Source organism: Neolamprologus multifasciatus, chromosome 8 (assembly GCF_963576455.1).
Source record: "Neolamprologus multifasciatus chromosome 8, fNeoMul1.2, whole genome shotgun sequence".
Lineage (NCBI taxonomy): Eukaryota > Metazoa > Chordata > Actinopteri > Cichliformes > Cichlidae > Neolamprologus > Neolamprologus multifasciatus.
In genome coordinates this window covers 12,679,806-12,694,270 of record NC_140446.1, presented here as the reverse complement: position 1 = coordinate 12,694,270, position 14,465 = coordinate 12,679,806, and the positions used below count along the sequence as shown (strand labels likewise).

The following is a 14,465-nucleotide window of genomic DNA, read 5'->3' as shown; positions in this document are numbered from 1 at the left end:
ACCAGCATCCGGAACCCTGGAAAGACTCACAACAGTGTTCACAACAGTGCGGCTACACAAACCACCGAAAGCTCCGATCTTTTTGCTTGAAACTATGAAACGTGTACGTGAAAAAAAGCCGCATTTAATAAGAAAAAGGGTTTTCACAGCTTCTGTGGTGTCTGCCCATCAAAACGGCAAACACCAAATCACTGCAAAACAATATAAAAGTACATTTATTATAAGTTCAGCTCAAGGACAATAAATCCTACACAAATGCCCATCAACTGACACTAAGACTTTTAGCATTATGCCAACTTCTAAATATCGATGACTGTGCTGCAGCCAAACTTAATAAAGAAGAAGAAGAAGAAGAAGAAAAAAAACAACAACTCTGGGGATTTCTGATCAGGCTTATACAATACAGGTCTCAGTGGGAGGCAAGAAAAGCTTCAGTGAAACATGAGTTATCATGACAACCTCCCACATCTATGTCTCTAGGCCAACTATCCTAGACAACTGACCTTTCTGACATTTTGAAGTTTGAGAAAAGCAAAATTTTTAAATCAGCGTATGCCATATAGAAATATTTACAGCACACCCAGCTCAGAAAGAGAGAGAAAGGGGTAAAATCCGACCTACTGAGTCAATAGAAAGCGACACATCACCATTAATCCGTGGACATTCTGTCCACAAATGAAGCTACACAATCCCACCGTTGACACCATTATTTGACAGGGCTTGTTGTTATGGTCGTTCTGTGCTGGACTAATAGCTCTGATAGTCCTGGCCTCGACCATGACCTCACAGCTGCCTTTGTCACTGAGCTGGAGGAAGGCTTGCCCATCGCTCTGGGCTACAATGATACTCTTCATGGCACAATAATACACTGAAACACTGAGCAACTGGAATGCAACCCAGTGGTTTGTATACCTACAATTAATTGACTGGCTGTGGTTGGCTTGAGGCTAAAGGTAATATATGTTGAGCAAGAAAGACACTGAGAAATAAACACAATATTCCTGTACAAATTTAATTTAAAATAAAGCTGGCATCAATAATAAATCATGCCCCAATGCTAATACTGGGGGACTCTGAGCTGTGATCTTTATATTAGGTGGTCTTGAGGGCAAAACATATTTTCAAAATGACTACAAAATTTTCAATTAAATGTCACAAACCACTGCATGATTTTTCCTCTTTTGCTTTTAGCCTAAAGGAAAAAAAATGTCTAAAAACGTCACTGCTGAACTAGAGAGGGAAATCTGGAACAAAGCAGACAAACTGGAGAGATTTCAGGCTTGAGGGGGAAAAAAAAGCTGTGAGGGTGCTATTTCAAAAAATAAATAAATAAATAAAAAATTAGACAATCCGATATAATCGCATCATCAATTTTAAAATGTAGGCAATGACTTGTTCAATCTGTCTTACAGTACCTTGCTTATTTTATTTTATTTTTGATGTGCTCCTTATTGTGTTGTTTATGGTATCTTAAATACATATTTTGTCAAATCTTGCTCATAATTAGAACAATTAAATGAAAATTAACAACTACTAGCAACTAGAAAATCTATCAAAATCATTCTTAAATGTTTCTACGGCCTTAACACCTCAGTGTTCCTTTCCATATTTGTTTGTGTATGATATTTTCCCCTCTTAGCGACCCACTGTCCTCTGGCTGTGGTATCCCTCACTATTATACGCTTTGCTAACATGGTGCTTTGCTTCAGCTCTGTACCTCAGTTGCTACCAAACGATGTAATTAAAGATTGGTGAAATGAAACCAGTGTTTAGAAATGGTTTATGTCAAGTCTGTTCTCAAATGTTATACCACAGGGGAACTTTTAGATGGGATGGGTGTGCATCAACGTCCTGTTAAAGTAGAGTCTTGGCCCAAAGACTCAGACAAAAAAAGGCTAAAGATAAAAAAAAATCTAACCAACAGAGCCTTAATATGAGCCAAGTCACAAGACGAAGGCGGTGTACGATAATAATGCAATGGTAACGGTAGGAAAACATTTGTTGTTGGCTAGAAAATCAGGCTCCTCGCATGTGTGTGATACTGAGTGATGCATTCAGGTCAGCTGGGGAGAATGAGGGGATTGGCGGGCTCCACAAACAGGCTGGGAAAGTGACACCAGGATGCTAGGCCAAGACATCAATGTCCTCACAACTTCCCTTTAACAGTGAAGCAATGTTAGCCCTGGCGCCATCGGATACAGGGCGGGGGTTAAAGTTTACATGATGGCTGACAGGATGTACGCATGTAACCCAGCAAACAGAAAATAAACAAAGTGGCTCTAAATTTTGAAATGCGATGGTTTTCATGGCTTTAAGTGACATTGTAGAAAGAAGTGGATATTTGTGTAGGGGGTCATTGAAAAAAGGTCACATTCGAGAGGCTTATTTGTCAAATCAACTAAACTCTTTTTGTCATTGTTACTTTTCTTAGCTTTTACTATGTATGTGCAGAGTCTGACACTACAAGACTGTTTGCAAATTCTTCTGCTGAAAGTGGAAAGTTATTCTCTGCTCACTTAAAATTTGAGTGCAAGAGGCTTTCCTCTGAGCATTTCTAACAGCCTTACTGGTCTGGAAGTGATTTCTGGCCCAAAAGGCAAGTTACACCAGTGTCATGAGGACACTGTTGGGACCTTTGTGTAGCAGTTAAACATTTGAAATGAACACTATTTATATCTTCATTTATTCAGAATTTTTTCAAGGAAGGCAAAAGCTTAGTTGTTATTTTGAAAGAATCTATTTTTGGACAGAGAATCTTTAACGAGGTGTAGTGCCCCAAAGCATGTTGAAAATATACTTCTGACTACACAGGATCACAAAAGGTCAGCATAAACTGCATATACAGTATAATCAGTCAAATTAATTATCACAAGATATTCTCTTGATTTTCAGCTAATATTAATCAGATGAACTTCTTGTGCTTCAATTTTTTTAAAGATTTTCTTTTGCAATTATCTTAACAAGAAACAGTCAACAGAATTAGGCTGGCAACTTTAATAACTCTTTGTTTCTCATTATGAGTGAGTAACTGAAGTTTTAGATTGTGGAGCAAATGTGTGGCTTCACATAATTTTGTGTTAAATCACACTGGGGGTTGCAGTAATAATAATCATACCAGAAGCTTATCTGCTGCCAAAAAAAAGGAATAGGGGAGGGAAAAAAATGATATTTTGTGTGCATGGCCATTCACGCTCAGACAGATCGTGATGGGATGATGTTGACCGTGGAGGTGCAAACTAAGATCCCTGTCGCCACAGAGACGTGAAGATTGTGGTGTAAGCGGGGAAGTCTTCTCTACAGCTGGCAGCAGGCCTGGCCTAGCACCAAGGTGCTCAGCCAACAGCTCCTCTCCTCTGTCACATCCCCCCTTCCTCCACCTCTTCCTCTACAGCCGCCTGGATGCCAGTCTGCCTGGCTGGTGTGGTCCAAACAAGACCCAGCCATCGGGCCAAAGGGGTAATGGAACTGCTGCCAGCTGGGCCAGCACTTCACGGCCGAGCACCACTCTCCAAACAAACAGTGCAATGGGCCACAAGCCACGGGCAACATGGAACCTGTCATTACCAGCCGTGCATTGCTGGTTCACTCCCCAAAACCCGAGCCAGGCTTGAACGTGTACTGCACTTGACTTCAGCAAATTTCTCAGCCAGGATTTGTCATGAGAGAATCCCTTTTCAAAATCATGCTATATCATCATGAAAACTTTCTGAAGGAATAAAAATATTATGAAGTCCACGAATGACAAGTTCGAGTTTGTTACATACAAGTGAAAAACGTACAACAGTCCCTGGGATTAACTGCTTACCATCTAATTACAAAACATCTAGAAAACTTTCTGCAGTCCCAAGGCTAAAATTGGACTCTGTGGGCATTTGTGCCTCAGTTGGATTTTGTCCAGCGATCACGGTTTTCTGGCATTTTGGCATTTTTGAGGCATCTATCATGAAAAAATGCAGTTTCAACATCACAAAATAAGAATATGTCAAGCGCTCCTTTCACTGGAATGCACCACAGGGACAAGAGAAATGAACAAAACAACCTGCGTCACAAAGTAACTTTGTCATGTGCTCCACACTGAGACAAATGGTGTTTCAGAGAGTGTGGAACAATAACTCAATGTACTACCGCAACACAAAAACACACAACAGATCTCAGTGACCATGCCCGAGTCAGCGTCAAAACCTACTAATTAAAATATCTGTGAATTTGTCCCTTTCTTTTTCTTTCATGCCATCGACAATGAAACAAAACAATATTTTTTATATATTCTATATATACACATATATATATTGTGTTAGCTGGGAGACAGAGTGGTGGGCTGTTTAAGGTGTACCCTACCTCTCGCCCTATGATGGCTGGGATATGGGCTGAATGTAGTTCTCTGTTAGCAGTGTAATGGCAGACTGTAAGGGCCCCATTATATCTGCTGTCCAGTGCCTGGCGAACGGCACCATATGGCAAAGTTAACATCAAATTGATGTCACATCTGCTATTAGGGGCTGTGTCTGCCGGTTCTGTAATTGTAGATTTTTGCAACCTGTTGCGTTGTGCAACTGCAGTCGGTTTAAGTGTATGATCATGTCGGTTTTTACTTCCTTTAAAGTAATATATCACTACATATCCTCAGAGATTCACAGATTATATAGGAGATGTTACAATAGTTTGAATAAATGAGACTTCATGGAAAAAGAAAAAACAAACAAACAAAACTGTGGAGTTTTTGTCTGAGTGGCAGTACCCATTGTTGAAGAAAATACTACCGTGGGTACTTAGGATATAACAGCAAGCATAAATAGCTGTGGCTGTGTGATGACGTTACTGGCAGTGTGTAAAGAAACCAATGCTAAGGATATAATAGGCCCCCCAAGGAGCTCTGGAAAACTCATCTACCTGCAGACAGCATCTACTGCCAGATGGGGGCACTGTCCAAAGTATGTGGTGCAACCAGTCTGTGAATTTACTCTTACGTGTGAATTATGCTTCCGCCTCAGATCTACGCCGTAACTTACGCCATAACCATAACAACATTTTAACCCTACCCCGCAAACTTTTACGTAAACCTGACATGCGCCTTGTGGAAGACTGCAGTGTAGGGAACCTGCATCTGAATAAGAATATTTTATTAAATTAATTAAGGAAATTATGTAGGGATAAAAGGAACTTCCGGTTACTACGTAGGTTAGGATGTATATTTCCCGCAGAAGTCTAAATCGAGCTTTACTTTGTTGTTGTTCTTAGAGGTTTGCTGGCTGATAGACCAACATACAAAAATCTTAAGTGAAACATGCTAAAAACAATAAAAACAATTTTGTTTAGCGTCTTGGTTTTTCATGTTTTTGTGTGGGTTTTTTTTTTTTAAATCTTTGAAGTTTTTTTGCGCTTCCCTTGTTTCCCGGTGAACTCCAGCACAGGAGAAGTATGTCACTCCAATCCTTGTCTCGACCCATTTGTCAACCATTCAGTATTCAAAACAAAAGCAATTAGCTGAGCTACACGCTGTTGGGTTCCTGGAGGACTGCATGGAAGTGCATTTGCCTAAGTTGAAAACCTTTCTCCGTAAGATCTCTTTAGGCAAATGCCTAAACAAAACAATAGATTTCAACACAACCACACCCAGTGGATAAACTGTTAAGAGGGAGGGAGGATGGATGGATGGATGGATGGATGGATGGAGGGAGGGAGGGAGGGAGGATGGATGGATGGGCATGGAAAGCTGCATATTTGTCTTTGACCTTGACCTAAATTTCTTTCACAATGACTTTGAGATCTGGCATTATAAGAGTGACATTCAGTCAACAGCATGATACAAACTACTTGCTTCAATATCAGAGATTTTATATTATTTATATATTCTTATTTCCCAAGAGGCAAAGCAGACATCGCTAAATTGGGTCAGAATTGGCCAATAACCATTTCAGGTGATTTACTATTCTCACGCTACAAAAGCTGACTAAACACTGCAGAATTAGGGATAATTTAGTCTTTGTGTTGTTATTTCAGTGCAGTTAAGTATAATACTACAAAAGTTTGAATGTTCCTTTTGCCTCTAATAACCATTAAAGAGATGTGGTGCTAGATGACTTGAACAACAAGGTAAAAATTCATTTTGCACTTTGTTATGTATTCCTTTTGTTTTATTTCTTTTAAATTCTGAGACACCTGTATTGTGTCAGCAAACAAATTGCACAAATTTTCAGGAGGCAATAGAGGGAATTCAAAAGAGATTCAGCCTGAATTTTTGTGCAGTGGTAAACCACACCGGGAGACTGGATTTGGCAAATAAAGATATTTTCAAAGAGCTGCTTTCTAAAGTACTTGTCAAAACTGTTGTACACACCACTGAATGCCCTTCACAGCAAGCAAAACCAAACCAAAGTAAGGGATTGGTAGGTGGGGTCTGTCCTTTGGCCTTCCAGCCTTTGGGACTGGAAAGTATAATACAGCATAAAGTCTATTTTTGTATTTTGTATAAAAGCACCGAAGGTTAGATGTCTTTTGCTTAAAAAAGGGACCAATTTGCTGTTGAAATATTTTGACAGGAGCTCCTGATTCCTGCGAATGCCTTGTCTTGCAACCTTTTCACTTCCTTGAAAAAAAAAAAAGTGCCCTGTTTTTATTGTTTTGCCCATTGTGATGAAGGGGATCTTTTATGCCATCAACAACATGGCAACAATGTACTGCCTCTGTTTCGTTGAGCCATCCTGGGGGGGCGGTTAGGATGAGATACAGACATACAGAAGCACAGTAAATGATTGATGGGTTAGAAGAAAATATTAAACAGAAAGAAAGAGTCCAAATTCAACATTTGTAAATATTTCAAGCTCTTGCACTCCAACAAAGAGAGATCTGAGGGGCAACACAATAACAGAAAAACTCTACTTAACCATCTATCCTGACGCAAACACGACACAGGGGGTGTTACTGCTGGAATTATTGCTGTTTGCAAGAAATACTGTTGCCTGGTGCGTGTTGTATGGTTCCTTGAGATTACTGACAAATAAATATGATTAAATCAGAGGATAACAATGTATCCAGCAATCATAAACTTTAAGGGCCTGTGTTTCTGCTTTGACAGTTCAAATAATAGTGATTTAATTAGTTAAATAAAAAGAAGCTAAAATCCCTTTTCCTGGCGATTAGACTGTATTTTTAGCCAAAAGAAAGGACTATGCAAAGATGATGAGAGGAAGAGTTAAATGAGAGCTGACTGAGAGTGCAGGAAATGAATGAACAGTGCAAGTGTTTGGACAGGAAACACTTTATCCTGGCAATGGAGCCCAAGAGTTACTCATGATGGGACTGCATGTCCTGGCACGGATCGAGACGGAATAGTGAACTACACGAGCGAGTGTGTTGCAAAGCTATAGCAAACAGGACAGCCCGTTTACGTCCTTGACACAAAAACTGGCATCTAGTGATGCAGTGGCATTCCACAAAATTCCTGGAAGTTGTTGCATAGGATGCAGAGAAGTATCCACAATAGCTTGCTGGGAGGTAACAGGAGTCAAAGTAGAGACAATGTGATAGCTTCTAATTGCTTCAAAATGTCCCGAAGAAGGCCCCCTATTATCTATTTAAATCGGCTAATAATGGGAGGCTAGGAGGAGGAGATGGAGACGGGGGAGGTGGATGGGGATGGGGGGGGGGAGGGGGGGTAGGCAGAGGGTGAAAGCTATCCTCTGCGCTGCTGTCGCCTCATTATTTTCCGTCTTGACGGACGCCCGCGCTCAACCCCTGGATGAATGGCCCTGTGCTGAATAAGTTATCGCCAGACACACAAAGGAAAGAGTGCGCTACACAAACAACACAGCACTACTGCAAAGCATGAATCTCTTTTTCCTCTCCTTCTCAGTTTTTTCTCCCTCAAACCCATCACCCTTCCCCCTGCTCCCTCTAGACGAAAGGCAGGGCCTGCCACAGACTGAAATCTCACCTGTAATTTCTACAGAAGCTCTCAGTAGGTGGGGGAAAAACATAAGGGATACAGTAAAATAAAAAGGCAGGAAGGATAAAGGCATCTATGTTTGCTGAAAAGATGTATACCTGCGTTCCTTCATTTTGTTTCATCTGTCCTTTCTGTTTGTGCAGCTCCTCAATAAAGACAGGGACCTCCTTTGGACAGCATCAGAAGATGTCTAAGAGGATGGGTCTTTTTTGTTCTGTAGACAAGGCCCGCAGCATGACAACTTAAAGTGTTTTGGTTTCATCAGATCTGTATTTTGTTGTCTGGACTGCTGGGGCTTGGCATACGGAATCAAGATTACCCTTTGATTCCCTATAGCTACTAAATGGAAGCCATAGAGGTAAATGACAACAAGAAATGGCCCATTCCCAACGATTATGGAGACTATGTGCTCTACAACAGTCAACTCCTCTCCCTTGCTATCACTCAAAAGTAGAAGTGGAACTTTTGGACAGGAGAGCCTCTTTCCCCTCTGACGGGGAAATCAGAGGGTGCCGTGGCCCGACAGGCGCTCGACGGCAGATCAAACAGGGCGGGTACCCTTGGAGTGACACCTGGAGCCACTTCAAGGGATGAGAGCGCCACTGATCTCCAGTCATCTCGTCAGAACGACAGTCTGTCAGGGTTAAAGAAGGGGGAAAAAAGAAGCTCTATCAGCTAGGATGGTACGAGTGAGGTCGAACGAAGAATCACCTCAATGTCACGGATGCCTGACCCTAGAGCATTTGGAGAAGTGATACTGCAGAAGACATCTTTTTTGTTGGGATGCTGAAGATTAGCACTAGTTTTAGGTACAGGTTAGAACTAATTGTGCGCACAAAACAATACGATGATACACGATTAGTTCAAGATTGTCGTGCTTTGATTACAAATGCCATCTACCTCAAAATCTATCAGATGGCATGCAGCATTTACCAGATTTTAAGCTAGCTGTCAGCCTCACACTTTGGTATTTTTGCATGATTTGGACTAAAAAAAAAGAAAGAAAAAAAAGAACAATTTCTTCCCTATCACAAGCAGAATAACTAGAATTCAGCTATGGCCTGACACGCCATAAAACAGAAACCCACTATGGGCTGTATAATAGAAAGAGGGAGATATGTATGGAGAAAAAGAGGGCTTTGGCAGCCAGTTAAGCGAGTCAATCCTCAACAGACAACTGCATCCCTTATAAAACAACAACACGTCTTTGCCCTTGTCAACAACGTCTCCCTCTACAGCCCAGGCTTGTGTGTGCCTTTTTCTTTCTGCAAAAAACGTCCCATCAGCACTCTCTAATGGGCAAGGTGTAGGAAGAGAGAAAAAGACAGAGATGAAGCAGAAAGAAGACAGAGAGGGAGAGAGCGAGGTGGCAGTGGTGCTTTTGTGGCTGAGGAGCAGTGAGTAATGAGGCTGAGGCGCACCCTGTCATTGTCCCAGCAGCAGCCTGCAGCCACAGACACACACACAGACACACACAAATACACACCGATGAAAAAAAAAAAGCATCTAAAAACAAGACTTTGTCTGACATTCAGCATCTACACTGTGAAGTACCTGATGAAACTAAACAAAGTAGTTTAATTTCAAAATGTATTTAAGACCATTTGGTCTTGTTTTGTTAGACGGATTCATAAGAGGTGCTCGTTTAAAACACTCCGTATGGTCTCTCACGAATTTTATTAATCGTTTTCTCCGTCTCTGCTGCTGGGTGACTGATTATTAAGATGTTGCATCACTTCTCCGAAGCATGGGTATAAGGTGAAGGTAAAAGTCCAAGTTCATGGATGCAGAAAACAACACCACGGGTGCAGAGCTGAATTTAGCTCTTCAAATGTCTATGCAGATGCGCAATGTTTATGTCTACCTTGAGAAATCTGCTTGGCAGTAGTACTGCAATGGTTCCCATACCTAAGCAAGGCCCTTTTCATTGCAAGGTGATGTTGAAACACCTAATATAACACCAAATAGCTTCCTGCAGAAAGCTAACATGCTAGCTCTGATCTACTTAACACTGTCAACAGCAGATGCATTTACTTTGATATGTGTAAAGTTCATCTAGGGGATGAGGTGGAGGCACATACCGTTCATTCTTTGCTCATTTGCCAGAATGAAAAGAGACTGGACATTAAAAAGAAAACATTGCATTCACACACACTCGGATTGCTTCCCTAGAGGTAGTGGAAAAGGCCAAAGATAGAGGTGACCCACGGGGATGTAGTTCTAAAGGGGGAGTGGATGCAGGGGGGTAGTAATGATGCCAAGCTGAACAAATTGCAAAGCAAAGGGAGTGCGTTTTAAATGTAGTACATGAAATTATCGTGGATGCAACACAGAGGGAAGATCAGAGAGGTTGGGATCCACTGGGAGCGATCTGCAACTCTCGGGACAAACATAAAGCTCGGCTACGGTGATGAGTTCAGCTGTAATACAAAGTAAAATAGGACAAACATGTCTTCCAATACTCTGCTGAAAATTCAGTGTGCAGAATTTGAATGCCTAGAACATGGGATGCTAAATATATGTGAACATAATGACAAAAACATGACCAACCATTACAGATTCCAGAGTTTTCCCTCTATTTTTCCCCCCAAACACAAATAAATCTAATAATAATATAAAGAATAATAAATGGAAAAGTGAAGGGAAAACATATGTGACCTGTTTCAGCGACAATTAAAACGTGAAGCTGTTCTTTTGCAACTTAATGACAAGATATCAACACAACTCACTCACTGAATTAAACTCCATTAATTACACGACCTACATATACTAACAGGTCGGTCTTCTACGCAGATAGATACAGAACGAGATCACATATCTGCTAATAATAAACAAAAGCACCAGAGCCTTAAGAGATCTTACAAAATAAAATTTTAAAAAATCCCGCTCTCCAGACGCTTTTCTGAGGGCATGCACTTTAGTCTGTTGACTCCAAATACTGTTGTTTTATTAGGTCGAGCAAACAAGGAAAAAAAAAAAACTACTTTCCATTAGAGGCAGAAAACTTTTGATTATCCTGCAGGCAAGGATGAGCTGTAAATACTATTCTCCTGCCAATTAGTCATATGAATAGGTTTAGACCAGGTTCAGAAGAACTTCACTATAACAAGACTCTGAGGGTTAGCCGCAGTAAGCCGCACTGTATTTTGTACTAAATTTGCCACATGTAGCTAAAATCAGAGAGATGATTGCAGTCACACATTAAGGCATCTTGTGAAGGCAAGTAAGAGTCTTGTTAAGAGCGTGGCGGTATTAACCTGTGAGCTAGTGCATCATCTACGCCCAGGCTGATAGGCTGATCTCTAAATCAGTGTCCAGAGAGTGCGCGAGTCTGAAGGCTGAAGCTCTGTCCATCCTGCCTGCCCGTCGCTACCGCCAGTCCCAGCCATGAATATGGAGCTGTTCTGTGGCTGGGAGCTTGCTTATGTTTTCTGTCTGATATCTAGGCCCCATTCCCATTTCAAAGGGAGGTCCACCCGGGGCCTTGACTTTTTGATCTGCCTGGCGACTGAGTCGACCACCTGCATGTGGGATCAGCTGCCAGCGAGAGCAGACAACCCCTCTGCTTCAAAATATACACACATGCACCCCCTTCGCCCTCCCTTCACTGCTTCATTGCCCTTCGCTGTGCCCCCTCCTTCCGTGAAGCTGGCAGGAGCCCCCAGTGGTCCTAACTGGGTCTGGAGCTGTATCCCATTCCCCATTCCCCCCCCCCCCCCCCCCCCCGCCATTTCTTCTGACCAGGGTGAGTGAGATGTTTGAGATGCTCAGTATAGCAACAGGACGCATCTTCATGCAGTGATGGGAACATTTTGTATTTATGAAAGGCCACAGTGTCAATGCAGCATGGAAACAACAAAGGCTTTATCAAAAGGTCTGTGGCCTTTGTAATCAGGGACAGTGAGGGGCACTGTGAGCTGTGAACCTCTCAAACCTGTAGGTGCTGAGCCCACATGTATACAACTCATTTAAAGCTTAGAGTAACTAAGCATGAGTAGATGACACAAGACTGCGTTTTCACTTGTGACACTTGTTATAAGCCCATGACACAACCAATTAACAGCACCTATGTTCCTGCCACTGAGGGTAATTAGTTAGAGTTTCACAGTCAGAAAATGTAACAATTTATTTTCAAACAAAGCCACAGCTATTTGAGATGTGTGTCTTTCTGAATGTTTCCTACAATAAGTGATATTCACACAGTCTTTAAGTTAATTGGCTTTCTTGAACCATGACAGCTAGCTTAATGAGTGTCTAATTGTTTCTCAGCTGGGGTGATAGCACACCAGACCAGAAAGACACTTCAAGAAGAGGTGCGACTCTAAAAAGGACACCCTTTATCTCGTAGATCACAATAAATCCCTCCGTTGTTGCACCTACACACTCTACTCTACTGGGGCCAAAGTTTTTTCGATGCTTATAATCAACTTAAAACTACTGCTGTGTTTATATATCTGGAAAAATGTTTCCATGCATCCAATTAATCAAACATCTGCATTCAAACAGAAGAAAACAAAAAATATATATACTTAAACAAACAAAAGCTGGAATATTCATCAACCTGCATGAGTATTTGTGTCCACCTCTGGTTTGTGTCACAAGTGATCCGGGTTCCTAACATGTACCAGAAACGGTTTCACTACACTCATCTGTGTAAGCCTTTACACGCCACACTACTTCTTCTGCTGCCTCAAACAAGTGGAGTATGACAAAGCAACCGGCATCGAAAACAAATACACTATTAATCAAAAAGCAAGAAAGGGGGAGGGTGGGGGTGGAGGTAATGAAATGAGTGAGGAAATTAGGAACAATTTCCAGAAAGGAGGGCATTTAACTAACCTTAACTGAATTTTTGCTCTGATTATAAATATATTATAAGCTTTTAAACTGAAATAAAAAAAAACCCCAAATTATTTTATGAAATAGTGACAAAAAATAAAATAAAACTGTGTGTACGTTGTGGTGCTCCCGTCAAGCATAAAGGCAGGCAGTAGTCGAATAGGTTTGCAGCCGGGCCCCACTTTGGAAAGCCCTCATAAATCCTGATTTGAGACGGGCACTAACCAGAGGAGCTAAGGCATCAAGAGAGGAGGGAGGGGGGGCTGAAGAGTAAGTGGGTGGCAGCATGCCTCTTAAAATGCTACGTCTGATTAAGTCTTCCCATTAGGTGACAGCTGAACTTTAACATTAATATGATAATATTGAAATAAGTGCATGTTATTTACTTCAGCACCAGCAGGGGTGGAGGGAAGAAGAGGAGGAGGAGGGAATGATGAATGATTTCTGGACAGCTCTGGGTGACATGCCAGGCGAAGTGACCCCCCCCCCCCCCCCCCCCCCCCCCCCGCCCGGCCCTCCTCTTGCCATAATCAGGCTTGACAAAATGGAGACATATGCAGAAATATTGGTTACAGTCGGCGTCACAGCCCTTCTCAGGCCTTTCCTCTCCAGTATCTGCCGCCCGCCCTGCGAGCCACCCTCCAAATTGTCTATGGGCACTGAAGCATCTATTTCAATTGGCACTTCCTTCCTGCCCCCAGGATTTTACATTTAGTCTGTGTCATTTACATATTACTCTTAATCAAAATCCACAGCGGGTGACAAGGAGGGGGAAAAAACAAAAAAAACAACAAGAGAGAGCAAGAAACAAAACCGTGGCGTCACGGTTCAGGGGTAAGCACACAGACACTTTATGAAATGGAGATGTGACAAGACATTACGGTGTGTGCGTGTGTGTGTGTGTGTTAGGAAGCGGAGGCACCAGATAATGCAAGGCCTATTGAAATATTTGCGTTTGAATGCCTGTGCCTGTGTGACTGCCTTGTGAGTGAACTAGCACGCCAGGGAGACAAAGAGTGCAAGATGGATATGGGTGGTAAGTGCATTTTGTGGAAAAAAAATGAAAAGAGAAAATAAACAAAGGCAAAGAGAAGAAAAGAATGGAGACATGTACAGTGTGCACTTGTCTCTTCCAGCAGGATGCTGTACTGGGCTACTTGTTTCTCAGGCACACAGCACCACATTTAACCAAACAGCCACTCACACAATTTGTTTACTTAGTTTTCTCAGCTATATAGTTCTGACTAATAAGAAATTGACCAAAAGATCACAGATCCTTTACAAATGAGTTTAACCTGCTTAAAACATGAACAAAAGCACTTGCTAATAGCCACAGGTGATTGACTGCAGCAAGTTATTAACTATAATAGTCACTTTTAAATCTTATGAAAGTCTTTATTTACAACCTCACAGCACTGTTAAAGCACTTTGCATACAAAGAGGTGCAGAAACAGTGTTCCTACCTGCCTCTTACCTTCTCAGCATGCCGGTAAGGATGCGGGAACTCTTGCCCAGGTTGGCGTCTGTTTCTCTCAGCTGGAGTTGTAGGGGAGACAGAACCAGTGAAGGACAGCTTTTAGTTTTAATTCTGAACAAACATTGAGCAATTTCAGTTTAACACACTCTATCAGCAAACTAAAGCTGTTTTAAAAAAAAAAAAAAAAAAAAATCTCGTGAAGCA

The 14,465-nt window shown here is 41.7% G+C and overlaps 1 protein-coding gene across 4 annotated transcripts in view; it reads right to left on the bottom strand.

Annotated features, from left to right (window-relative positions):
* vti1a (vesicle transport through interaction with t-SNAREs 1A) overlaps positions 1 to 14,465 on the bottom strand; it is a 114,438-nt gene that overhangs the window by 21,766 nt on the left and 78,207 nt on the right. For 2 of the 4 annotated variants that reach the window (XM_085171103.1, XM_085171104.1), the window contains one exon: positions 14,248 to 14,320. In XM_085171103.1, coding sequence (XP_085027229.1) covers positions 14,255 to 14,320 — 66 coding nt within the window. In that variant the 3' untranslated portion in view covers positions 14,248 to 14,254. The remainder of the gene's footprint in view (positions 1 to 14,247; positions 14,321 to 14,465) is intronic. The other 2 variants (XM_085171100.1, XM_085171102.1) reach the window with 1 other exon arrangement.